This window comes from Saccopteryx leptura, chromosome 7 (genome assembly GCF_036850995.1).
Source record: "Saccopteryx leptura isolate mSacLep1 chromosome 7, mSacLep1_pri_phased_curated, whole genome shotgun sequence".
Classification (NCBI taxonomy): domain Eukaryota; kingdom Metazoa; phylum Chordata; class Mammalia; order Chiroptera; family Emballonuridae; genus Saccopteryx; species Saccopteryx leptura.
In genome coordinates this window covers 119,672,112-119,697,528 of record NC_089509.1, presented here as the reverse complement: position 1 = coordinate 119,697,528, position 25,417 = coordinate 119,672,112, and the positions used below count along the sequence as shown (strand labels likewise).

Here is a 25,417-nt window from a genome sequence, read left to right as displayed (position 1 = left end):
CTCCTGTCCCCCCGGCCGCTGGAGCTGTGCTGTGTGCTCCCCACCACCTGCTCCTGCTCCTGCTCCTGTCCCCCCGGCCGCTGGAGCTGTGCTGTGTGCTCCCCGCCTCCTGCTCCTGCTCCTGCTCCTGTCCCCCCGGCCCCTGGAGCTGTGCTGTGTGCTCCCCGCCTCCTGCTCCTGCTCCTGCTCCTGTCCCCCTGGCCCCTGGAGCTGTGCTGTGTGCTCCCACCTCCTGCTCCTGCTCCTGTCCCCCCCCGGCCCCTGGAGCTGTGCTGTGTGCTCCCCGCCTCCTGCTCCTGCTCCTGTCCCCCCGGCCCCTGGAGCTGTGCTGTGTGCTCCCCGCCTCCTGCTCCTGCTCCTGTCCCCCACGGCCACTGGAGCTGTGCTGTGTGCTCCCCGCCTCCTGCTCCTGCTCCTGTCCCCCTGGCCCCTGGAGCTGTGCTGTGTGCTCCCGCCTCCTGCTCCTGCTCCTGTCCCCCCCCGGCCCCTGGAGCTGTGCTGTGTGCTCCCCGCCTCCTGCTCCTGCTCCTGTCCCCCCCGGCCCCTGGAGCTGTGCTGTGTGCTCCCCGCCTCCCGCTCTGGTCTTCCTCTGCGCAGTGCTGACCATGACCCCTCTCCCCTGGCCTCCAACCGTTCTGCCTGCTGCCCGGTGCTCAGCTGGGGCACTTTGGACACTTGGCCCTGTCCTCCCTACCGAGCCATAGGTGTGCAGCAGGAAGCCTTGCTGGGTGTGACAAGCACGGTGGGTGACCTGGGGAGTCTGCCACAGCACCACACCAACGCCATGTTCCCAGCAGGCCTGCCCGGGCAGTTTGCCTTGACGTCAGCCATGCCCTGTTACCAGCTCGTGTCACAGCTCAGATGCCCACTCCTGTGTATTGACGCGAAGGCTTGCCTGCAGGTTTGCTGGCTCGCCGAGATCGAGGCTGGAAATGGCCGGAGGAAGGTCAGGAGCGCAGGGAGGAGACTGGTCAGGCTGTGGTCTGGCGGGTGAGGGGAGGACAGTGCCGTGCATAGGAAGTGGGGCCTGGCTGTGTCTCACCATCTCCTGAAAAGCTTATTGTGAAGAATTTCTAGCATGTACAAGAAAAAGGAGAGGGGTTGGTACAGTGACTCCCCTGCTCATTTTCTGCCTTCAGAACTCTGAGCTGGTCATCTGTGGAAGGACTCTCTGGCTGTCTTCATGTCTTGGCCACTGTGAATAGTGCTGCCATGAACATATCTATGTATTGTATATATAGATGTATACAGACTCACACATACACATATATACGCACACATGCAAATAGTGTTTTCCAGTTTTTTGGGTGGATTCCCAGAAGAGGGATTGCTGGGTCATATTTAGTATTTAATATAGAGGAAGAGGAATTTCTTGAGGAAAAAAACATTCCAGCACAATTGTGCAGAATTCCTCATTCAGAGCAGACGGGATATTCGGGGACGGGGAGCTCCGAAGGTGACAGACCACAGGGCTGTTCTGATGGGTACGTGTGCAGACTGCATTTTTAAATGAAAAGTGAGATGGTGTTGTCACATCCATGGACACCTACCTGTGTACAGGTGGCTCTGCCCGTGGAGATGCCTTCCTCCCACTGCCTGTTGATCTTTGCCCCGGAGACCCCGGAGAACACAGCCCTGTCCCTCAGCCCCAGGCCCCTGGCTGGAGCCTTTCCTCGCTGGCCGTGGGCTCTTGCCCTGTGCGCTTTAGAATATGCCAGATCTGGGTCTTGTTCTGTAGGGGGCGTAACCCTTAAAAACCTTGCTAAATTAAATTTTAATGGAGGGGGGGACAACCCTGAGCTTTCACACCATTGTCCAGTTCCTCAGCCCCCCCCCCCCTTTATTCACCTAAGAATTTAGAACAAATCCCAGAGGCTGCAGCCTGTTCATGTAAGTGCTGTGTGTTTAACAGACACGGCCCATCATCACCCTCCACAAAATGAAGACCGATGCCTGGATAGCATCGTATACCCGAGCTCTGCTCAGTTTTCCTGTGGGGTGTCTCTAAAAACGTCTTCTGATGGTTCAGATCGGGATGCAGAGTTGGGGACCGGCGGACAGGTCTGGGATTGTTTTCCTGTGGGGTGTCTCTAAAAACGTCTTCTGATGGTTCAGATCGGGATGCAGAGTTGGGGACCGGCGGACAGGTCTGGGATTGTTAACCTAGCGGCTCGTTCTCTGCACCCCATGCAGGAGCGGCCATCTGTCCTGGGCGCCTTTCGTTCCACACTCGCTGCTCGTGGCCTCTCCAGTCCCTTCCACGCCTTCCTGACGGCATGGCACGTGCCCTGTAACTGGTAGCTGGAGCCAGTTCTGATTTCCAGGGGAGGGTTAAGTATACGTCACAGGTCAGCTGTGACGTTCAAGTGTCTGCCCACCATCCTGAAGGGAAAACAGCTTAGAAAAGAGCATTCAGTTTTCGTTTTCTCTAATGAACACACAGAGACTGTGCTGGAACTCAGAACGCTTACCTCGCTCAAGTTTAATTCCTGTTAACGGGCAGACGTGTCATTATTAGAACTTCAGTCTTTTTCAGTAACGTGCATGGTGAGGGGGAAGAAACATTGAACGGACTGGGAAGCTCGAAGCTCTAGCGGAACTCTCGGAGGGCATGCCTGTTTGGCGGCCGGAGCTGGTGGGGGGGTGGCCCCTGCTGGACGCCGGCTGTGAGAGAGCAGGGTGGGGACGCCCTGGGGCTGGCGCCGTTCAGGGGAACTAGGAGGGAGGCCTGGGTGGCCAGGTCCTGCTTGGGGCAGGAGTTTTGCCCCTCCAGGGTGTTCATGCCAGGCCAGAGGCCTAGGGGTTGAGTATTTTGCTGACCTGATGAGTCCTTTCCATCTCTGAGCTGGGACACTTCCATGCACTTAACTCCCTTTCATAACTCAGCTGAACGGGGTGAAATTTCTAGTGAAATTGGTCCCAGGTCACTCAGGTTGGGTGCCAGGAAACAGCAGCTTCACACCGACATTGTGGGGAGGCCTGTGGCCCCCAATCTACACAGTATGTGCAGAGGCTCCGGGGCTGAGCTCTGCCGGCAGCCGCCCACCGACACCCGTGGTATGCCGGGCCCGGAGGCTGGCCTGCACGTTTACTCAGCGCGTCACAGCCGTCTTGCCCCAGACCAGAGACCCTGGTGAGTCTTTGACCTTTTTATAAAGGGTAACCTACTGGGTAAAAACTTGTTCCCTGCATCGAGCTTAACAACACACAGAACACCACAAGGCTCCCTATTGCAGGAATTCTGACTTCTCTCAGCGTTGTTTCTAAGGAGACCCGGTCTCTTGTTCCGCATCAGCCCTTGGCTGTACAGGCCTCAGACCGCCAGGTCCTCCAGGACGTGTGGACTCGGGTCCGAAGGGATGGAAAGAGCTTCGCCGCGGCCTGCTCGGCTCAGGCCCCTCTTGCTGTCTTGAGGCCGCCTTGTGGGCAGAATGCCCAGCCGTGTCCAGGGGCTGGTGCCACTGAACCCTCCAGAGCCTTGCGCTGGTCACAGACGCGGGAGCAGCAGAGGTCCGAGCAGGAGCCGAGACGCTGGGCTGCAGGTTTTCTGGGGCGGCTCCCAGTGCGGCTTGTGCCGTGTCCTAGAAGCTCCCGGCAGGTCTGCACTCACAGCGGGAGCAGGTGGAGGAGAACAGCTGGGCAGGTGTCCACAGTGTGGCGGGGGGTCTGCACCTCCCAGGGCCTGACTGCCCTAGCGGGTTCCATAGAAGACCCTGGGAACTCTGTTTTCTGGAAATGTTGGAAACCTGGACCTGAAAAGTGAAGAAGGGCATGAGTCGTAACTGGGATGTGCCTCATCCCCCACCCCTCCTCTCGTTTTCCCGGTGTCTGTCTGCTCCTGCCCTGTCCTTCATCCTCCCCCTGATCCGATGGGAGCGGGTTCCTGGGGTGCAGCTGGGCTGTGGCTGCAGCGCTACAGGTGCACGGTTCAGGTGCACTCTACAGGTGCACGGTTCAGGTGCATGCTACAGGTGCACGGTTCAGGTGCACGCTACAGGGGCACGCTACAGGTGCACGGTTCAGGTGCACGCTACAGGTGCACACTACAGGTGCACGCTACAGGTACACGGTTCAGGTGCGCGCTACAGGTGTACGGTACAGGTGCGCGCTACAGGTGTACGGTACAGGTGCACGCTACAGGTGCATGGTTCAGGTGCACGCTACAGGTGCAGGTGAGGAGGCGTTTGCCCAGGTCCAGTTCAGGCCTGTGACTGGTATAGACGAGACAGAACCGGTTCTGGGGTGCTGGCCGCATGACCCCGTGTGTGAGAGGAGGAGCAGGCCAGGGAGCTGAGGACGAGGTTCTGAGCCCCTGGTGTCCCCACACAAGGGAGAGCCTCGGAAGCCGCTGGGCCGTCCGTTGGCGATGCTGAGTTACAGCAGGCGGCTGCTTCTCTGTAACCGTGAGCAGCGTGCTGCTGCTTTGCTGGTGCTCACGCATGTCCGTGGCTGGCGGGTCACACCGAATGGACTTGGAGGACACGGTGCTTCCAGCTCCTGTGTGTGGGGGCCTCCTGTTCCCCCTCCCTTTTCCAGCTCACACTGTGATGTGGGGACCTGAAGACCAGCCCCGTGCAGTGGGTTTCCACGTCGGGTGCTCGGGGGAGGCAGGGGGTCGGGGGTGGGGTGAGGGAGACCGTGCAGGGGAATCCCGGGGTCCCAGAGGAGGTAGGGCTTTGATCACCTCTCCCTGTTGTTAGGTTCTTACCGCAGCTTCCTTGGCAGCCTCAGTTTTCAGCAGAGGACTCAGATCGGAAAAGTATGCCTGATGCTCATCTCTGCTTCCTCTGGAACGCGATGTGCTGAGCAGCCAGCACTTAGGTGTGAGCCTGTGTGGCCTAGTGGGCCCGTGTTGTCATGGGCACCGGCACACATCTGGGTGGCTGTGTGCCCACTGCTCACCATTCCTTCCTGGTGCAGCCTGCTCTCCGCATGTGGCTGCCTGGTCACATACTGGTGATGTGCTTGGATCTGGGTTCTGAACTGTCCTTTTCGCCCCTGAAGCCCCTGTCCCCTAAATGTCTCTTTGCTTTGTCCCAGCATTTGGTCTCAGCTGCACACACTGAAATGCTTTTATGGGAACTGAGATGTGGAATTGGGTCTGTAGGGCCCTTGGTCAGCCGCGGGGCCGGCTCTGCCCCCGTGTGCAGAGAGACAGTGCTGCTTCTCTTAGTCGAAGAGGCTGGCTTTCCTGTCTCTCTACAGTGGCGTGTGTTTGGCATGTCGTCACACGTGGGGCCCACTGCAGGCATTATGCGGAGTGGGTACGTGTTCTAGTGTAGTTGGATTTGAACCTCCAGCAGCTAGAAGAGGGCCTCCAAGCCTCCGTGTTCTTCGTGGCCCTGAGCCGGGCTCTCTGCCGCATCACGTCGGGGCTCACCCGTATGTCTGGGTCTTGCACTCAGGACTCCCAATCTGGGCTCCTGACGAGATGGTAGCAGAACTGGGCCAGTATTGGAGGTGGGGGTGCGTGGCTGAGTTCCTCTCCCTGGGCCTTGGGTCCCAGTGTCCGGGCTGTCGGGGACGTGACTGCTGCTGTTTGCGTTTGCTCAGTCAGAGGCCTCCCGACACGGGCACTTCTCAGCTCTGGAGCCTGCCTGCTACCAGTCCGTCAACTGCCCTCTTGGAAAACACCTATGTTTCTACTTCTGTCTCCCTCCTTTTAGTAATGAAGCAGTGGAGCCGCCGTGTTCTGTCCTGGTGGGTGAGGGAGTGAGTAGTGACTTGGGAGGAACTGAATGTGCTGCTTCCAGCGTCACAGGCTCTGCTACTTCCGCACGTCTGCAGGTGCCGGGGACTTCAGTGCCTGTGTGCGCGTGTGTGCGTGTGTGCGTGCGCGTGTGTGCGTGGACCCCTGCTGCGTGCAGGTCGCCTCCTCCCTGGAGCGCCCGGTGTGTGGTGACCTGGTGCCGGCTGAGAACACCTTTCCCTCAGATCCCAGTCGGACCTCAGTCCACAAGGACACGAGAAGTCAGGGCCTGGGCTTGAACGCCCAGGATGTCCGATGTCCCCAAGGCCCAGCCTGTGTACTGAGCACAGGCAGCATGCCTCTCCATGACCTGGGTGTGGCGTGTGCGGCTCCTGGTTGACGTGTGGAAGCTGTCATGCTCTGATGAAATGGCCACGTTTTCTTTGCTGCCAGCTAGTCCACGCACATTAGTTTCTTTCTGGTGACTCAGTGCGATGTACCCGAGGCCAGTGCCCAGAATGCTGCGGGTGAGCCGAGACTCCGCCGAGCTGTCCACAGATGGTAAAACCCGTGGTGAAGCTTTTGAGTACACTGATGCCACATGTCTCTAACTCACACCCGATTGATTTACTGCGTGTTCCTGCTCTAGCGTGCACAGAGGAATGTGGTACTAGGCATCATTTGTTCCTGTGGCTTTGGAGAGTCTAGACCTTCGGGAGTTGGGGTAGACCAGCAGCTCAGTCCCAAGGTGAGAAAGGTCTGCACGTGAGCCCAGATGCTGCCCCTGCAGCCACGGACCACCTGGAGGCTGGGGTGGCCTCATCTGTGAAGTGGGGACATTGGTGGCGTCTGCTGGTTCTAGAGCTCCACCCAGATGGAAGCCAAGGTTTCACGAGGAGGGGACTCGGGTGGACGTTCAGGGACGCACAGTCGCGGGTGGAGACGGAAGAGCAGCCCGCGCCCACTCAGCGCCCACTCAGCGCCCGTCAGCGCCCATCAGCGCCCAGCTGCAGAGCCCTGGGCAGGACAGTTTCCCAGCCCCCCCCATCCGGGAGCTGCAGCTGGAGGGGAGTCAGACTTGCTGTTTGTGTTTCTGAAAGTGTTTACCGTAGGGTTAGAAGGCAGAATGTACTGTTTCCTGAAGTTTTCAGTTTGGAATATGAATCATTTCATTTAAAATGAAATCAGTTTCACTTACGGGTTTTCAGAAGAAAGGTTTGAGACATGCTTCCTGCCACTGTCTCGAGGCCTCTGAATGGCAGTGAAGGTGCGTGTGGCCCTGGGTGTACAGGTCAGTGCCCAGGCCGTTTCCAGTGGCCATACTCCTGGGGAGAGGCCCTCGGGGTCAGTAGTTGGAGTACTTGTTTGGGCCTGGCGTTTGCTTTCAGGGTCAAAACAGTGACCTTCGTCCTTCTCCTGACTTGGGGAACACAGACTGTCTTAACCCCCAGAGCTGCCATTCTCTTGTAACTATTCTTATACCTTCAAGTGGCCGAAGTGGGGAGGGTCTGGCCGTGGGAGGGGCGGCACGTGCCGTGCCTGGTCTTCTGAGTGGCCAGGAGCTACCATCCCGCCGGGCACCCTCAGAGCCGCCTGCCTCTCTCTGGGGGAGTAGCGGGGTTGGCGCGGGCACAGAGGCTGTGATGGAGGCCCCGGGGGCCTCGCCCACCTTCCCTCCCCTCTGTCTCCTTCCTCAGGGACCCTCACTTCTCCCGAGCACCTTTAGACCTCCCCAGGCCACTGTCTGTCCTTGGATCTTGAACATCTCCAAAGACACGCAGGGGTGGTGTGTAACACAAAACTTGAAGGCTCCACGAGCGTTATCCGTTTTGGGTAAGAAGCAAGCTTTACAGGATCAGACCAAAAGTTGCTTGTTTTCATCATGATTTGAAAGTCTGCCTAAGGAGCCGGTGGTGCTCTGTGCCGCTCCCGTTTCTCCTACGTCAGTGGAGGTGCCTCTCGCTGTGGGCCGCGCGGCACACTGGCCAGTAGGCAGCTAAAGAAGCACGATTCCTGGAAGTGTAGCCAGAGTTGCTTTCTTTTCTACCTGAGAAAGTGCTGACGGTCCCTCTCGGGCAGTCTGCCTGGGCGTGGGTGGCGGAGGGGCTGCCAGTCCAGCTTGGTCGTCAGCCGGCACACAGTGTGCGAGGGGTGTCGCAGGGACGGCTCCTCAGTGTGAGCTCCTGCCCAGGGGTGCTTCTTTCTGAGAGCAGCTGGGTCTCCCTTCCTCCCCTGGACTTCCCCGCGGGCACACCCACAGCTGATGGGAGCAGCGTCCTGGGGTCTGTCCGCCCCCCACAGGTCGGTTGTCAGTGCCTGGCAAGGGTGAGCCGCTTTTCTGTTCTTAGTGACTTTCTGCTCGTGGTCCCTGCAGAAAAGCTGACTTCTGGTGAGCGCAGGTACAATGAGGCTACTAACAAACAGCCAGCTATTTGGCCAGAAATTGGAGTTTGCACCTGGGGGACTTCACGTGGGGTCTGTTTCAGGTGTTCGATGGAGGGTCTTCATTTTCTGATTCAGCAAGTGAGGACAGCCTGTGACAGGGTCAGATCTGTCTTCTCAAGTGAGAAGGACACTTGCATTTCGTTGTGTGTGAGGAGCTGCCCCCGACGGTTCTGAGTGTGGAGTTCTCACTGAAACTTGAGCCGTTCCCGTTCCTGAAGCCAAACACTTTCTCTGTCCTGCAGATGGACTTTCCGGCCGAGACCAGCCTGTGGAGCTGCTGACCCCTGCCCGTGTGAACCACATGCCCAGCACTGGTAAGTCGGCACGCCCGCCCGGGGCTCGGCTCCCCGGAAGGCTGTCTCGAGGCTCCGCGTTCCTGGGGGAACATGGAGAGAGAGGGGTGGGTAGCCAGCGGGTGGCCCCTCCCACTGTGAGTGAGATGGACACCAGCTTGGTGCTGCTCGGCAGACGGGCCGGTCCCTTCTGCTGGAGGGCCCAGGCTGTGTTCTGAGCTGGAGCTGGGGCCAGAACTTTCACACCAGGGGTGGCCCCAGGACCGTGGGCGGGGGCCCCTTTGTCCCTGGCCCAGGCTTTTTATTGTGAGCTGAGTCCATGACATTGTTTCTATAACAAAAAAAGCATCCACTCTGATTATGAAGCTCTCATTCCAGATAGGATATTTCTAAGTATCATGCTTTAAGCAAAGCTTTCCAAATCTGTACGGCTGTGGAAACCCTTTTCTTTCCCTTTCTGCAAACCACCTCCCTGTGTGGTAGGCTGTCCTCCAGGGTGTCAGCTCTGAGTGGGCACTGTTCTCCACGGGCCACTGGCCCTCACTGGCTCCGGAGGCCGCTGTCTCTGTGGTTTTGCTCTGCGGCTCCTCCTGGACCCCGGCTTCCTGTGGCCGCTCTTCGCAGTCCCTGTGTGGGACCGACCCTCCTCTGCCCGGGCCCCCATCAGACCCACTCCTCCAACGGCTTGCCTGCCCCAGCCCCTTGAGAAAGAAGGGGAGCTGGGAGCCAGGGTGCGAGTGTGAGAGAGGTTTCTTCTGTGCACAGATTCTGGGCTCTGCCAGGATGACCACTGGCCTGTCCCCCACACAGAGCGGGACGGCGCCCCCCAGCTCTGCGCCCCCCCCCCCGGGCCCTGCACTCAGGCCCCGCAGGGATGGTGCCTCTCTTCACACTCCCCACGTGTCAGGCGGGTTGCGGCTCCCCCAGGACCAGTGGTGGATGGAGCTGCTCCCCTAGCAGTGCTGATCCGCTCTCTGTTCCCTGTGCGGACCTGGGCTCCTGTGCACGCCTGTGTTCTGAGCCAGTGTCCTGGCGCCTGCCCTGGCCTGGGGTGGAGCAAGGGATTTGAGGTCTCTTAACAAGCCTGGTTTGTGTCCAGCTGAGTCACGGAGGTGGGCTTCAGGTAAGCTTCCTGGCCTGGGGAGCCCCCTGCCTGCAGCACTGGTGTGGGGCCCTGGCTTCCGCAGGGGCAGACCGGGTTGTCAGTGTGGGCGGAGGTGGTGGCTCCCACTCTGCACCTGCCCTCCTCGCTTTTTATACACAAACACCTTCTTTTCCTATTGTTCTTTTTCCTTGTTTTAGAATTTTTACTTACAGGAGAGTTCTGTGATGAAAGGGAAACATGCAGTCATGTGCCTAGCACTGAGGAACAGCAGGGAACCGATGACTCTTACTTTAGGTTAGCATCGCATTTCCTGGGTTTGCAGAAGTGAAGGGGCATCGTAGGCGGGTCCCAGAGGTCATTATCTTTCTTCCCAGGAGGGGACGCGGGCACAGACACGGTGGTGGGGTGGGTGTTCTGTGGAAGCCAGGTCATCAGCTCAGGGTTCGGTGGGGAGAGATGCTGGGGTTTGAGGCCAGAGGAGAAGGTGACAGATGGCCACTTAGCAGAGGTGACATGTTCAGGATCACATACCACCTGTGCCATATGCTGGGATTATAGGGGACTTGAAAACAGTTAAGTCAATCATTTCCGAATCGTTGTAGATTTTCTTGAAGTAACAGACTTCTCCTCCTATTCGTAAAATCGTGTTTATTGTAGAAAAGAGACCTTGTGCTGATGGTGCGGGTGTTGCTTCCAGAAGGAGAGGCACTCCGGCTCACCGAGCTCCGGGCAGTGAGGACACTGAGCAGGCTGAGGGAGGGAGGGGCCCCAGGAGACCGCCAGGCTGCCGAGGGCATGGTGGGGGGCTTGGGGACGGGGGGACGGTGGGAGGCGCACGGCTCTTGCTGAACGAGGTGGCGCGCTGGTGGGTGTCCATCATCGCTGCCCTGGTGCATCGTGGCCACTCTGCCGGGAGGAACGTGCTCCTCCCAGGTCTGTCCCTCTCCCAGGGAACAGGCACCCAGACGAGGGCGAGGACCCGGCTCCACTGCTGGGAAAGGAGCCTCAGAAGTGGCCCGACACTCTGCACTGGAAGGGGCCATAGAGACTGGTCCTGGGAGGGCTGTACCAGGGAAGGGCGTCTCGTGCGGGTGGCCCGGGTACGCCTTGCTGGTCCCTGCCCTCCACACGTGCTCCGGTTGACACATGTTCCGTCAGAGGTAGGAAGGGTTCTTTCCAGGCTCTGTAACAAAGATGCAATTTTTAAAAGAAACTTCTGGAATCTTGAGAATACTACAGAAACTCTGGAGAACTTATCCAAACTAATAAAAGAAGCAGTGAGGTTTGGCTTTCGCGATGGATTCCTAAGTCTTAAATCTTACAGGGTGTTTGAGCACCACTCTGTGAAAGGGGTTATTGAGTTTCCTGACACTCCTCTTGAATTTTTGAACAGGAACTACTTGTGGTTAGCTGGCCCGAGCCTCTGCTGGCTCCCAGGCAGATTCTGTTGTTGTTTGGTTTGCTGACGTGCCTGTGAACAGAAGGAGATAAGAGATCTGTGACCTCGGGAGCTTCGAAAGCCTTCCGTCATGGGCCCTGGAAGTGCCGTTCCCTCAGTACACAGTATCGGGGACAGCGGGGCCTTCCTGCCCTCACGGACACTCCGTTGCTGCACAGCTGGGTTTCTGGGTGGGCACAGCAGAGGGTCGGTGACCAATTTGGTGGCTTTGAGGGTGGCTCCAGTGGAAGCACCAGGCAGGGGTGGCAGCAGGGAGAGAGCTGCTCTGGTTTGCTCGTTCTCGTGCCAGGCTGTCATCTCCTGGCCAGAGTCACTGTCACTCTGTAAGGAGCTCCGTTCTGGCGTGCTGGGTGGGAGGCACGGGCACGCAGTGGGTGTGCAGCGCGGTGGACACGTGGTGCCCGTCTGCAGACGGAATGGGCGTGCACACTGCGTAATAGGTTGTCTGCAGGGCTTTTCCTGTTTGCTGGCTTGTTTCACCTTCTAGAGCAGAAATGAAACATGGAACCTAAAGATATTGAAGCAAAACCTAGCTGTTTGAAGAACTGGAGAAGCATTCACACCGTTTGATTTACTTAAACAGATGTTGAGGACTTCCCTCTTCCCTCCACCGTGTTGACCGCGATCACCACGTTCGTCAGAGGGCCTCTGTGGACAGCCGGGACGGGAGGCGGCTTCCCAGCCGCAGGGCCCATGATTGCGGGGCCCCGCCGGGGCCCCAGCTCTGTCTCTGGAGGCGTGCATGTGCAGGGCGAGCACACTCACGGCTTGTTTGGGGGTGCCTCAGTCATTTTGGGGAGCAGGTGAGCGTAAGGCCAGGAAGGGGTCTGACCAGGGGGCACGGCCCTGACGGTGGCGTAGCTGCCACCACGCTCCCTGAGTGTGGTGCTGAGGAACCTCAGGTTTCCCCTTGTGGCTGAAGGTTTGTTGCCACTCAGCATTTGTCAAAGCTTTGCCCTGTCGAGGCCTGTGCACGGCATGTGCCCTTGTGCAGCCCTGCCTGCTGGAGCTCCTGTGGGCAGGTGCGTCCGGGACGCCACGGCGCATGCCCGTCTGTCCTGAGGCACAAGCCTGGGCTGTCTTCATGCCCCGCAGTGCCCTCGCTCCATTGGTGGCGCTCCGTGCCTGCCTCCCAGTCCTGCGCCCCGGTTTGGGCTGCGAGAGAAGGACCAGGGCCCGGCCTCGCTGAGCTGCGGCAGGCGAGAGAGCCAGCGGACCTGGGGCATGGGGCCGCCTGCTGCAGCTGGTTGTGGCTTTAAGCAGGGGCCAGTCCTCTGGTCCCGGCTGCCTCTCTGGCGTCAGGTAGCTGCTGGGCCTGGCAGTGGCATCGGGTGACAGGGACACACAGCCGGAGTCATGGCTGCATCAAGTTCTCCACCCTGTTTCTGGGGTCCTCCGGTGTTGGGGTCCTCCGGTGCGCCCACCCCGTTCCAGCCGCTGTGCCTGGTGCAGCGGGGCACCCTGCTTTCCTCGTCGGCCCCCGGACGACTTTATAATGAGTGCTGATGGGTCTGCAGGCAGAGCCTGCGACTGCTGCCCGGTACAGGGTGTCAGGCGCACCACCTGGACATGACCCTGCTGGCCCTTTCCTTGTGGGTGGGCCAGTGGAGGGGCCAGAGTGACCGTGGTTGGTGGGGATGGGTGCCATTGCTGCGTGCCTACCAGCTCTAATCCACAGCCCGCCCTCATCTGAGACCGGTGACCCCGGTACAGCTGTGAAGTGAATGACTTTTGCCCTCTGGTGACAGTGTGACCTACTGCCTGGCTTGTGGTCCTGTGGACAAGGTGTGACTGGTGAAGCCAGGGAGGTTTCCCGTAGAACGCTGTGGCCAGTCCCCTGGCCTTCCCAAGGGGACAGAGGCTCCCAGACCCGGCCTTCCCCACCACTGGGTGTGATTTCGTCCTTCCACCTGACAGAGCAGGTGCCTGCTTCTCACCTGTGCCCTGTCTGGGAGGACTTGGTTCTTAATATTGAATGTTTGTCTCCATTCATCGTGGTGGCTTCTTAAATAATCCACTAACTGTTTTGGTGGGGTCTTGGATTGCGGGGATACATGGTGGTTTCAGGCTGCCTTACCTGCCTCCTGGGCCCCCACAGGGCCAAGCCCACCACTGCCACCAAGCCCAGGCCACTCTGCCTAGTGACACTGGGCGGCTCTCTGTCCCCAGAGTGAGGGAGGAGAGCAGGGCCTTCCCTCTCCGGTAGGTATCAGATTGTTCAGGTCACTTGTGTTCAGCACAAGCTGTTACCCCACTAACTTCTGTGGTCTTGCTACAGACCCTCCGAGTTATAAAGCCTCACTGCTGAGTAAGCCAGGGGAGGGCAGAGCCATCAGGAGCAGACCGTGGTTGCAGCACAGTGGGACATCCATGTCCCTGCCTGACGACATGTCTCTTCATGCTCTGTTGTGCCTGAAGCTGGCCACCTGGGCACATGTGCCCGGGGTGGTGAGCTGGGCAGCTGGCCGTTTCTCCCTCCACAGGACAAGTGTGTCCACAGGGGTGGTGACCCTGAGGTCTGGCATGAAGACCCTTTCATGTTCTTGTGGGACATCTGAAAGTTGTACGCAGTTATTAGGCAGAAGGAAGGGTGTTTTTCAGATCAGAATTTTGTTTTGCTCGCATGTTCCTTCCGCCCCCAATGGACAGAAAGGTGTCCAGGGATGTGCTGAGGCCTCGTCGTGACCGCCGTGTGGAGAAGTGTGTTCTCTCCTCCTCCTCTCCTCCCCAGCGTGCTCTGTGCACAGGGCAGTGGTGTGCCTGACGTGGACCCCAGAGCGGGGCTAACTGCACCCAGCCAGGAGCAGGGAGGGATACTAACTCTTGTCACAGATCACTTGTAGTAGTCTGTTTGGGATGGTTTTTGTTTTCTGTGGTCATACTGCGATGTAACCTTTCAGTCACAGCCACACCTGCCATCTGGTGGTCCTCATGTTTCCTCTGTGGTCAGCAGCCCTCTCACAGTGTCCTTGGTGGTGGGGGGACGGTGGGTGGCAGAACAGGTGGGAAGGAGCCCGAGGGGAAAGGGCTGGCCTTCCCTGGCCCCACAAATGCCCACTGAGCACCCTGTGTGAGGCCAGCCCCAGGGAGGGGCTGTTGGGTGGGGGCCTGGGGGCCATGCAGCCGTGTCTTCAGCCCCCCCTCCAGGTGTGGGGTGCGTGGCTCCGGGGTGGGGACAGGAAGCCTCTGCCAGGATGGCCAGCTTTGTCCGTCCTGTTCTCTCAGAGAACCAGCTCCAGCAGTTGTTGACGCTGTTGTACAGGGATTTTGTATTTCATCCGTTCCTGTCCTTGTTTCTATCCTGCTCTTCTGTGGAGGTAACTCAGGCATTCTTGTTCTCAATTCTGAGGTGGAACACTTGCTAGCATGAATTTTTAGGCTGTTGTTTTTTGTTTTTATTTTTAATGTGTAGGCAGTGAAGGTTTATGCACCTGTCTGTACAAATGCAGCTGCTTTTGATCATTTGTAGGGTTTCAGTTCTAATTTATAGGATCTGTTTTGTAGTCTCTAAAATTTGTTTGATGGCTCAGTGCTTAAAAAGTGAGATATTTCCAAGTATTCAGCATATGAAGTTGGGGATTTTCTCAAGTAATCATTTCGTTGTTGACTTGTACTTGACGTGTTACGGTTGGGAATTCCCAAGCCTGTGAATTCTGCTGAGCTCGCTTGGTGGCCTTGTTCTAGGATTGTCCCTCTGTGCTTGAGAAGAGTTCTGCTGGGTCCCAAGTGTGCTCATCGACCAGACCCCATGGTGGAAGTCGTGCAGATGCCACGGGAAAGGCTGGCAAGCTGCGGAGCGGGCACTGATGGCAGCTGGGCCTGGGGCACGGGCCCCTGCAGGGCCACAGAGCCTCCCGTGGAGCCTCGAGCCCCAGGCGTTCGTGGCAGGGGGCCTCTCCATGCCCGTCACTGCCCTTGGCACACGTTCTTATGAAGGCAGCGCCCCTGCATTTGTGGAGCTTGTGTTGTCCCAGGGGAGAGGGCAGCAAGGAGACACGGGTCAGCTTGTGGCCAGGAGGCCGGGCTGGGGTTAGGAGTGGAGAGAGGCAGATTGTACACCGAGCTGGGGGAGGCCAGGGCGGGGAGGTGGCAGGAGCTAGTGGGGAAGGGCTGCAGGCCTGGGTGTCGGGCCTGGGCAGAGCTGCCAGGAGGCAGGGAGGAGAGGGGTGTGGCTGCGTGACTGCAGAAGCAAGGCTTTAGGCTCCATCTAGTCACCGAGGGGCGTGCAGGCCATCAGCAGCACCGAGGCTTTGCCTTTAGTGAGTGGGGGCTCCTGGAGCGTCCGAGTGGAGTGACCCATCCATGGGAACAGACCTCTGCGCAGCGTCTGTGAGGTGGACATCGCATGCTTGGTGTTACTAGCCCATCTTCTACCAGTAGCCCTGCTTTGTAGCTCGTCACTGTTCCTCAGTGACCTCACTCGCGACCTGTGTTTGTGTTAAGTGTGTGGGTCCCGGTGTAGAAGGAGCCCCCCACCTTAGGTGGGAGAGCTCAGCATCACAGCCCAGGCTGCTGGTCACTGTGGTGGGGATGGTGGTAAGGACAGCAGCGGGTCAGTCCAGGTGCTGACCACCCACCATGCTCCAGCACCCTGTTCCCCAGAGTCTTCATTCTTCCCGATGGGGCTGCACGTGGGCGCCCGAGGCTGAGAGGCCACATCACCTGACCAAGCTTACGCACACGAAGTGGCTGAATTCTGAACAGTGTCCCAGGGGCTTCCTAGACCCTGAGTCTCACCCTAACCCCCCCTCCACACACACACACCCTCACTGAAGTCCCACATTTCCAACTGCTTGTTGGATGTTCCGCACCCGCCCTCTCCTGAGTTACCCACCAAGCCCATGAACAGAGCCTGCGTTCCTTCTTGGACATTGGAGACACGGTGCGGTGAGCTGGTTCCAGAAAGCCCAGGTGGAGTGCTCAGTGCTGGCCAGGAGGGCGACCCCGCCCCGCCTCACCCCACCCCGCCCCGCCCTGCTCCGTGTGGGAAGAAGCCAGCTCCTGCTGAGAAACACAGCCCTCTTCTCTCTCCACTGAGTGGAAGAAGCACCTTTTATTTTTAAATATTTTAACTGTTACTACGTATGAAGTAATGTTGGTTCCTACTGCAACCCAGCTGTTAGGTAAAATACATAACCAAACAGTTTGGAGGTTGCTAAGAAGGAAATTCTGAAATGTATTCTTTGTATTATGTAAGCTTGACCTCGTGTCACTGAAATGGCAAGGACGATTTCACAGGGATTTGTGGCCTTCCCAGACCACTGGAACTATTTTTAATTTTAGATAATGTATTTTTATGCATTTGGTCTAGGGCAGTGAGAGCAGCTTTCGGAGAGGAACTGACAGGTGTGAGCACAGCTGAGGCCCAGGTGTGGACAGGTAGAAGAGGCAGGACCGCAGGGTGGGAGCAGGTGTTTCAGTGGGTGTGAACGGGTTTGGATCCAGGGGCAACCTATCCTGGCTGTGTGCCTAGTGAGCTGCTGACATCGCCCCAGCCTGGGTTTGCCCATCGGCGATATCCGGTCACCGCTGGGACCATGCATGGGGCTGGGAGGATTGAAGTTGGTAACACAAGCAGACTCTTGTTACTAAGTGCTCAGTAGTGAAACATGAGGTTTCTTGTTACTGTTTCTATTATGCCTTTGCATTGCGATTGTATAGATTGTATAACATGGGCGTTCTTGTCCACACCCTGTCTGTGAAGTAACTGTAGCAAAATCTCCGGAATTGCTGTCACTTCCTTCTGGAAGTCGGGTTCACCTTCAGTAGCTGACTTCACATGTGAGAACTTAACTCAGGTTCCGCCATTTTTAGTTCTATTTATAGTTTCCCAGAAGTACATTTGTGCACTTCTTTAAAAGCCAAGTTCCTTGCTGCATGCCAGGATGGTTTTGGGTTTTTTTTTGTATTTTTCTGAAGTTGGAAACAGGGAGGCAGTCAGACAGACTCCTGCATGCGCCTGACCGGGATCCACCCGGCACACCCACCAGGGGGTGATGCTCTGCCCATCTGGGGCGTCGCCCTGTTGCAACCAGAGCCATTCTAGCGCCTGAGGTGGAGGCCACAGAGCCATCCTCAGTGCCCAGGGCCATCTTTGCTCCAATGGAGCCTTGGCTGCGGGAGAAGAAGAGAGAGACAGAGAGGAAGGAGGGGGAGGGGTGGAGAAGCAGATGGGCGCCTCTCCTGTGTGCCCTGGCCAGGAATCGAACCCAGGACTCCTGCACGCCAGGCCAACGCTCTACCACTGAGCCAGCCGGCCAGGGTCCATGCCAGGATGTTTTTACAGCTCTTGCTCAAGTTGAGCTTGCAGGTATTTCCAAGCCTGCGTTTCTTCATGAGGGATGCGGAAGAAGTTAGGAGCACGGGAAGGGAGTCTGCAGAGCTTCAAGGATGGTCCTGCTCTCCTCCTTCCCCGTTCCGACCCTCGGTCCTGGGGGCAGGCAACCTGGCTCCCTCGGAGAGTGCGGGCGCCGTGGCAGCGACCTCGGGGCTGTCCTGGGAGCCGGCAGTTCAAGGCAGACGCGCGTGTGCTGATGCGTGCGGGGGCATCCTGCTCCCTCTGGCAGGCAGCCGTGCAGGCCAGCGTCGAGCTGCCCAACTGTTTTCTCTTCAGTTGGGTTTGGAGCAAGTTTTTGAGTAACGCTTTCTGCATCGTGTATACAGCTAATTACCCTGATTTTAAAAAAAAATTAAAGTGATCTGTTGAGAACCTGGCTTCTTAAATGTCTGTGTGACTTTATAATTTCAGCTTGTCATTTAATAGGACTTTCTGAAAACATTTGCAGATGAAACAAAAGGGCAGAACGTTGGTAGCCGCTGAGGCGGACACGCGGGTGCTCACGGTGTCCTCTCTGCTCTCGCGTGTGGCCGAGAGTCCACCGTGAGAGGACTGTCCTGTCGGTGCTGCCGGCCGGGCCCTGCCCGCCTTCCTCCTGCCGTCTCCGCCATGCCCCTGCCCTTCTGACGGCACGGCGCCAAGCCGCTGCTCCGTGTTCTTTCTTCACGTACGTGCCCGTCATAGATTTTGATCTGTGTGAGGCACAGGAAGAGATGAACAGCGATTACTAATAATGAAGGAGACAAAAGTGGAGCACCCTTACTTTTCACTGAAAGGAAGTAGTTCGTGGCTTCTCTCTGGCACGTCTGGGTGGCCAGCATCGCTGCCCCCGCGCTTTGGGGCCGCTGTGCAGTGGACGAAGGGGCTTGAGCAAGCACTGCGGTGGGTGACTGACAGGTGGGGGAGTGCACAGCATGGGTGGGCTGGACAGAGGCCGACTCACCCCACGGAGACCGCGTTTCGTAACGGGCTCTGGCTCGGAGACCGCCGCACGCTCATGCCCCAGACGTCCAGCACGTGGAGTGCCCGCTGTCTGGAGGCTGTGGTTCCTGTGGTCTCAGCCACCGCTCTCCGGGCACCCGAGACGAGCAGGTACCAGTGCTCGACCGGCGCTGTGTCCTGACAGCGTCCTCCTCCCAGTGCTGGGTGTCCTACGGGCAGGACGACCAACAGGCTTAGAGCCGAAGCCTTTGGGGAACTTAGAACTTTTTCTCTCTAGGAAGATGAATGGGAACAGCCCATTTTTGTTGTTGAATGGAACTTTCAGTATAAATATTACGTGTGTATGCATATATATATATATATATATATATATGAACATACATGGGTATTTTTATATCCAGTGGTGTGTAAAGCATTCACAGTGATTACTAGGAGTGAAACTATGCCTAACGCGATCCTAACTAAAAAGTATAAACTCTAAAATGTAAGCATAAACGTACATCTATATACTGAAGAGTTTGTGTATGTGGCTTTCTAAACAGATTATGGTTTAATGTATTAAAATAAACTTTAAAAATGAATTTATGATGTGGACAAACCCTAGCTTATATGAGTTGCGTCAAAGGTATCAGTATTGAGTTAGGGACAGTAAAATTTTGCCTAAAAATGTGGGCGCATCCCCACATTGCCTTCCAGACAGGCCGTGCCTCTCGCTTACTGCCCATCATTTCTGAGGACCCGGGGCTTGCAGACTCCGCTGGGCTGCTGGGCGGGGCCAGGGCGGTGTGGCCGCCTCTGTGACAGCCCTCACCAGTGCTGCCCCAGCCGCACCGTCGGCACCCCGTTCCCGTTCCGGTGTCGGTTCTGGCGTCTTTGTGGACTGTCTCCAGCACTGCTGCCCTCAGTGGTGTTGGCCCGGAGAAGAAAGGGGGGTCCAGCTCGATGCTCATCTCTCTGCCCCTTCAGCTGCACCCACCTTGAGCCCATACCCCTCCAGATTTGGGGGGTTGGCATTGGTCGTTGATGCTGTCTGCACTGGTGTCCAGGTGTCCAGGTGAGATGAGCTGGGGTGGTTTGACGGTGGGCGCTGCCCTTCTGGTAGCTTGCAGGATCTGCCACCCAGTCAGCCCGCCAGCTTTCCCTGCTCCCCCACACCAACTCTTCACTGCCCTGCGTCCGACCCTATCTTGTGGCCTCTCCCCAGCGCCGACCCAATAGACCCCCTCTTCTTCTGGCACCTTGTCCCAGGACCACAGGCTCCTGCTGCCTTCCCACTGCCCTGGGCACTGGGCCTCGGGCCCCTCAGCGGGGTGTCCTCATCTGTCCTACGTCTCTGCTGTGGGACTCCCCAGGGCTCTTCTTGGAATGGCTTCTCATTCTTGTGACTCATCCCTTGGGGATCTCAGTGGTCCCCTCCCAACATGTCCCAGCTTGGAGACCATCTTGATGCCACTGTGATTCACATGTCAGCTCCAGCCTGGACCCCTGTCCTGAATTCCCGGTCCAAGAGCCCACTGCTTGCTAGGGTTCCCACCTGGGAACTGGGCATCTCGGACTTGATGTACCCCAAACCAGGCTCGTGATGGCTCCCCGCAAACCAGCTCCTTGCACGGCCTCCCCTGGACTCGGTGGCACCCCCTTTCATCCGGTGTCCTTTCTTTCCTGCACATTCAGCTAGTTAGCAAATGCCACCCACTGTCCCTTAAAGTAAATGCACAAGGACTAATCACATTTGAGTGGTTAAAATGTTCCCAAACGGATTCTTGGTGCAACTTGGTAAATTTACTAAAAAGCCATTGGACACTCGTGCCCTCGCTCCTGCAGCATTGTGGCCCCGCCCTGTTCCAGACGCACCTCCCAGGCTCTGGGGGATCCTTAGAACAACAGCCACAGCCTGCGTGTTCAGGGGTCAGAGCAGACAGGACTCGCCTGCCTGGTCCACATCGGGGGCTTTCCTGAGTGTTGGGCCAGGGTCTGAGTGCGTCTCGGGTCTGGTTGGGGCAGGCTGACTGGTTGCCTCCCGGCCACGCGACGGGCAGGGTCCGGTTATTTCCTAGGGCGCCCAGGGGCTGGGACCTGTTGCCCTTTCCTCTCGGCACTCCTGTTCCGGAGAGCACCCTCCCAGCTCCTCCTGAGGGCACAGGCGTGCTCACCCCTCACCGCTGGCGTGTCAGCACCCGTTCTGGGCTCTGCTGGCCTCTTACCAGCTGCCAGGATTCTGTGGCTGTTGTCTCCATGGTGATTGGTTTTGGGGAAAGGTTTCTGTCTTTCGTACTGCCCTTAGAGTGGAGCTTTCAAAGGCAGTGGAGCAAGTCCCGTCCACCGTGTTCCTCCAACAAGCCGCCCCGTAAGTGCCGAGAGGGAGTGCACCCCTCTGCCCAGCAGACGGCGTGGGCGTGCGGACCTGTCCATGCAGTTTGAGAATTGACGTGGACGCCTGAGTGGGTCCCTAGTGATACGTAGATATTTACGGTGTCCCCGCTCACCACCACCTCTGTCCAGTTCTTCCTGAAAGCACCTGGTGCCGGGCTTCAAAATTAAACCCTTCATGACAAAGGGTCTTCCGCACGTTATCATCGACCACTTTCTAGAGTCCTTGTGACATTTTCCATTTCTAAAGGAGACTTGACTTCACGTGGCCGCACACTCAGTGGAATGGTTTATAGCATGTTCGGCCTCGGATGTGTGCTGACCCTGCCTTCTGTTTGCTTGTTAAAGAAGAGGCGTGAGCAGCTAGGCAGGTCCTCAGATATTTTTAGATGTTGGGTTTTGAGGAATGTGTCAGATGGCTTAAGAGTGTCCTTGCAGCCTTAGCTGCCGAATAATTGGGGGGGACCACTGTCCTTCCTCAGGTAAAGCCCCAGGATGTGGCGTCCCCCAGGTGGCTAGTTAAGCAGAGTAGGTTGAAAATGGCCACTTCAAATGCAGATGTCATTGAAAGTGAAGTTTCTTTTATCTCTAGATAACACTCAGCCTCTGACCCCTCCTCCTCATGAACCCTCCCGTGAACCCTCCTGTTGTCCCCTGGTTGTAGTGCCCGTCACCCAGAGGGGATGTGAGCGCTCTGGGAGAGGTGCAGCAGCGAAGGCCGCGTTCTCGGCCGTCTGGGACTCACGCTGCTTAGAGCGTTCTGTAGTGCAGACACCAGATCTGTCTGCCATAGAAAAGGTAAGACGAGGGAACAATGTATTTCCTTCTCTCAGAAATTTTCATTGAAGTTAATTTTGAATAGGTCAGTTTAAAATGGGACTTCAGTGGCTCTTTGCAATGAAGAGGTTTGTTGTGTTCGCAGTAGTGGTTTCACCGCGCAGCCACCGCCGTGCCTCTGACGCGCAGGAGGTAGCCGAGGGCCTGCTGCCTCCCGCCTTTCAGGGCACCGGCCGACGGTCTTCCCGGCAGCGGCGGCCTCTCTCCACGTCAGCGGCCTTGGGCGTCTGTGGAGCGTCGAAGGCTCTGTGATGGGCTCCGTGCAGCGGACACTTGCCGTCCAGGCTGGTGAGGGGAGCGCCACCTTTTCTTGTTCCCCTCCCAGGGCACCGCGGGCAGGGCCGGACTCTGAGGGACCCCTTCTGGGGCCACATTCCACTGGCCTCCATGTCCATGTCCACGCTGCTCTTGCTGGACATGCCGTCTCTGTTCTAAAACTACGGTAGAATTGTAGACTGTCCTTCTGTCCTGTCATCAGGGGACCTACGACCCCAAGCGAGCCCCACTGGGAGGAGAGTGGGGTGAGACGCCCCGGGCGGGTTTCTGGGGCGCGTCTCCCCCGGGGCCCCCAGCCCTGTGCTCCCAGGCCGAGCAGTGAGTTCCGGGTGTTGAGTCAGCTCCTCAGTTAGTTAACATGAATGCCATTTTCAGTTTTGGTTTTGTCTTTGACTTACTTAAAGAAACAAAAACAGAAGAACTTGCTTTGCCATATATGCATGGTTCTTCAGACAGTATCATGTTTAGCTTGACATTTTGAGCTTTTCCAAGTGTTACTTTACTGATGGTCCTCTCTAAGGTCCCCTCACATCCTCATGGAGCTGCTGCCCATTTCCACTACTGAGCAGTTGCGTACTCCGACTACCCCATAGTGGTCTGGGGGTCTGGTGGCTGTGTGGGCAGCTTCCCACAAGCCCCGCTCTAGTGGCCGTTCTTGCACATGCGCAGGAGTGTGTCAGGTGTGGGCATTCCCCTCCTCGCCCCCTGCCTCCACCCACAGCCATCCAGAGTCAGATCCCACAGTGCACCAGTGCCGTCTCCCCGAAACACAGGCATTTCTGTTTTAAGCACAAGTTCATTGCCACCTTCATATTTATACAAAATAAACAATGCTCTGACTTTATCAGATAGTCACCCAGTGTTTATATGACCCTTGTGGTCTTTAAAAAATACAGTTTATTGTTCGGCTCCGTCCAGTTAACTCATACGTGGTGACGAGTGTGTCTCAATGTCCCCGGTTCCCCTGAAGCTTCTCTCCCCTGCCTTTGTGTTTGTTTTGCATGTGTTTTGACCCTTGCAGGGCATCTTGGACGGTGCTGGGGGCTCGCCCTGCAGTGTTCCCGGGCTCCGAGTTCTGCTGGGTGGCGTCACTGTCCTGCCCTCTCAGGGGGATCTTGCCGCCTGGGCTTCCGGTGGAGTGGTGATCAGGTCTGCAGCTGTGAGCAGACCCCAGGGCTGCCGTGAGCACGTCCCTGGGAGGGACCTGCGTGGGGGTGAGTGAGGAGCCGTTTCTTTTCTCCCCGTGAAGTCCTTTTTGGTGGTTCCTACCCCACCCCCATCCTGTCAGAAGTTACACTGATTCTGTTTCTCTGTCAAGTATGTGATGTTACTGTATGAACTGAAACTGTCTCAAGTCAGTGTTCTGTTGTAACTTCTGCAGCCCTGCAGGTATCAGCACGTGAACTCCCACCCCGCCCTGCGTGCCCCTGACCCCGCGCCCCGTGGTCCTGAGCTGACCCTCCCCTGGGCTCTGCTGTCACACGGTCCTGTCCCGGCAGTGCTTGCTGGGCCTGTCCCTGTCCACTCTCCGCTTGCCCTTTCCTTCCCTCACTGAAGGCTGGCAGGGGCTTTTGATTGGGCGTGTGTCTCCCACCTGGGTGAGTTCTGCATCATTCTCGGAGTCGTTTCCCTGAGCACATGCACTTCTCGCTGGACCAGTGTTTCCCCTTTGGTCTCAGAGCGGCTCACGGTTTCCTGGCTGTCACCGCTGTCCCTCGGGGGGTGGGCAACCGCACTTATCTTTCAGGACCTGCTGAGCACTTTCTTTGGTGTCTGCAGGGCCATGTGGAAATTGTCTTGATTTATCTCTTGCTTCCTCCTGCTTGGCTCATTCTGTCTGAGATTTGTGTTTAACACCAGTTCTGGAAAAATCTCAGATGTCTGTCTGCAAGCATTGCCTCTGCAGGGGCCTCAGCAGGGGGTCCACGGTCAGAAGGCGGGCTCTGGCCCTTGCTGGGGGCCGGGGAAGGCCCTGCAGCGGATTGTGGGCTCCTCAAGTCGAGGAGGACTGGGCCAGAGGGAGCAGAGCACGGGGCATCTCGTGACTCCTGTGGCAGTGTCTGATGGCTGGGAGTCTGCTCCAGAGTCTCAGTTCTCTGCCCTCACCCTCCTGTGCTGGGAAGAGCTTTTCACCCCCTCCCCGGGGGCTCAGCCCAGCCCCCCCCCCCCACCAGGAGGAGCCAGGCCTCTCTCTCCCTCTGCGTTAGGGGCAGTGCCCACCTTCCCTTGCTGCCTTTTATTTTAGTGAGAGAGACATGAGCAGCATCAGCTCGTAGTTGTGGCACCTTAGTTCACTAATTGCTTCTCATACGTGCCTGGACTGGGGGCTCCAGCTGAGCCAGTGACCCCTTGCTCAAGCCAGCAACCTTGGGCTTCAAAACGGTGACCACGGGGTAGCTATGCTCAAGCAACACTTGGGGTTTCGAACCTGGGTCCTCTGCGTCCCAGGCCAGTGCTCTGTCTACTGTGCCACTGCCAGGTCAGGAACCCTTGATGCCCTCTGAGTCTACAGTGTTTCTGGGTCCTATTTCTATCACCTGAAATGGAGACTTCCAGTTTGGTTGCGTGTCGGCTGATTCCAAGGGGCCCCGTCACCTGTGCTGCTATGAGTTCAACAAGTGTGCTGAGCAGGAGGCAGGTGGGCATCCTGCTTTGTATTGAGTTGGGGTGGGATTTGGGGGGACCTGTGTGAAGTGACCTTAGCTCAGGAGGGTCACCCCCAACAGGGTTCAGGTTAGCTTGCTCCTGGGGCTTGCAGATGACGTGGAATCTAGTCCTGACGCCCTGGTGTGGGGCAGCAGCTGGTGGAGACGGGCGGGCCTCCCTCCTTCCCGCACCCCACGCCTGTGCCTCTGCTCAGCTGTCGTTACGCCTTTTCCTTCTGATCTCGACTGAACACACACAGAGCAGAGCTGCCGCGTCGGTGCCGGGGCCATTCGGTTTCCCGTTTCACGTTCAGTGTAGATAGTGAGGAGTTGACATGAGCCTGTTTCTTTGGCATTGCACAGATCATGTAAATAAGGACGTGTGTGTTCATTTACAGATGGGCCACGCGGGGACACTGAAGTTATTTACAACAAATCCCCCACAGAATATCGCTGAGTCTTCACACTGGAAAGCAGTGCAGACCGCAGCCCTTCCCCCCTCCGTGCTCGTATGTGCACACACCGTGCTGAACAGTGATTGTAATTCAGTTAAGGTCACCGTTGGGGAAAGTGAGATTGCATGTAAATCAGTATTTTGAATAAAACCTGGTATGACTGTTCAGCTCTTTGACGGATGTTTTTAATAAGCTGTGCTCTCCGGAGCCCCTGCCAGGCGGCACGTGGCCCACGCTCTGCTGGCCTCTCCTGAGGCCCCCTGCACTCCAGGGAGGACCTGTGTGTCGGGGCAGTGCCCCCTGGTGCCCTGTCCCCCCGGAATGACGGTTCTCCTCGATGGCCTCTGGGGCCATGTGGGGCTCGATGAGCGAGCAAGAGACTCGAGCACGCTTTTCTCGAGTGTCTGTCTCCATAGCACGGCGGGGCTGGGTCCTGCTCACTGCAGAACGGTCTGGCTGACCGGCGGTGAGGGGACGGGGCTGCTGGCGGCCCAGAGGTAGTCGTGCGGCAGGCGCACTGTGGGCTGCTGACATCACAGGAGCACCGCGCCGGCCGCGGAGCCT

General features: G+C 57.6%; 1 protein-coding gene across 7 annotated transcripts in view; it reads left to right on the top strand.

The window, feature by feature from the left end:
- Positions 1-25,417, top strand: part of HDAC4 (histone deacetylase 4) — a 272,909-nt gene that overhangs the window by 140,497 nt on the left and 106,995 nt on the right. For all 7 annotated transcript variants that reach the window (XM_066346634.1, XM_066346638.1, XM_066346636.1 and 4 more), the window contains one exon: positions 8,377-8,448. In XM_066346634.1, the coding sequence (XP_066202731.1) occupies positions 8,377-8,448 (72 nt within the window). The remainder of the gene's footprint in view (positions 1-8,376; positions 8,449-25,417) is intronic.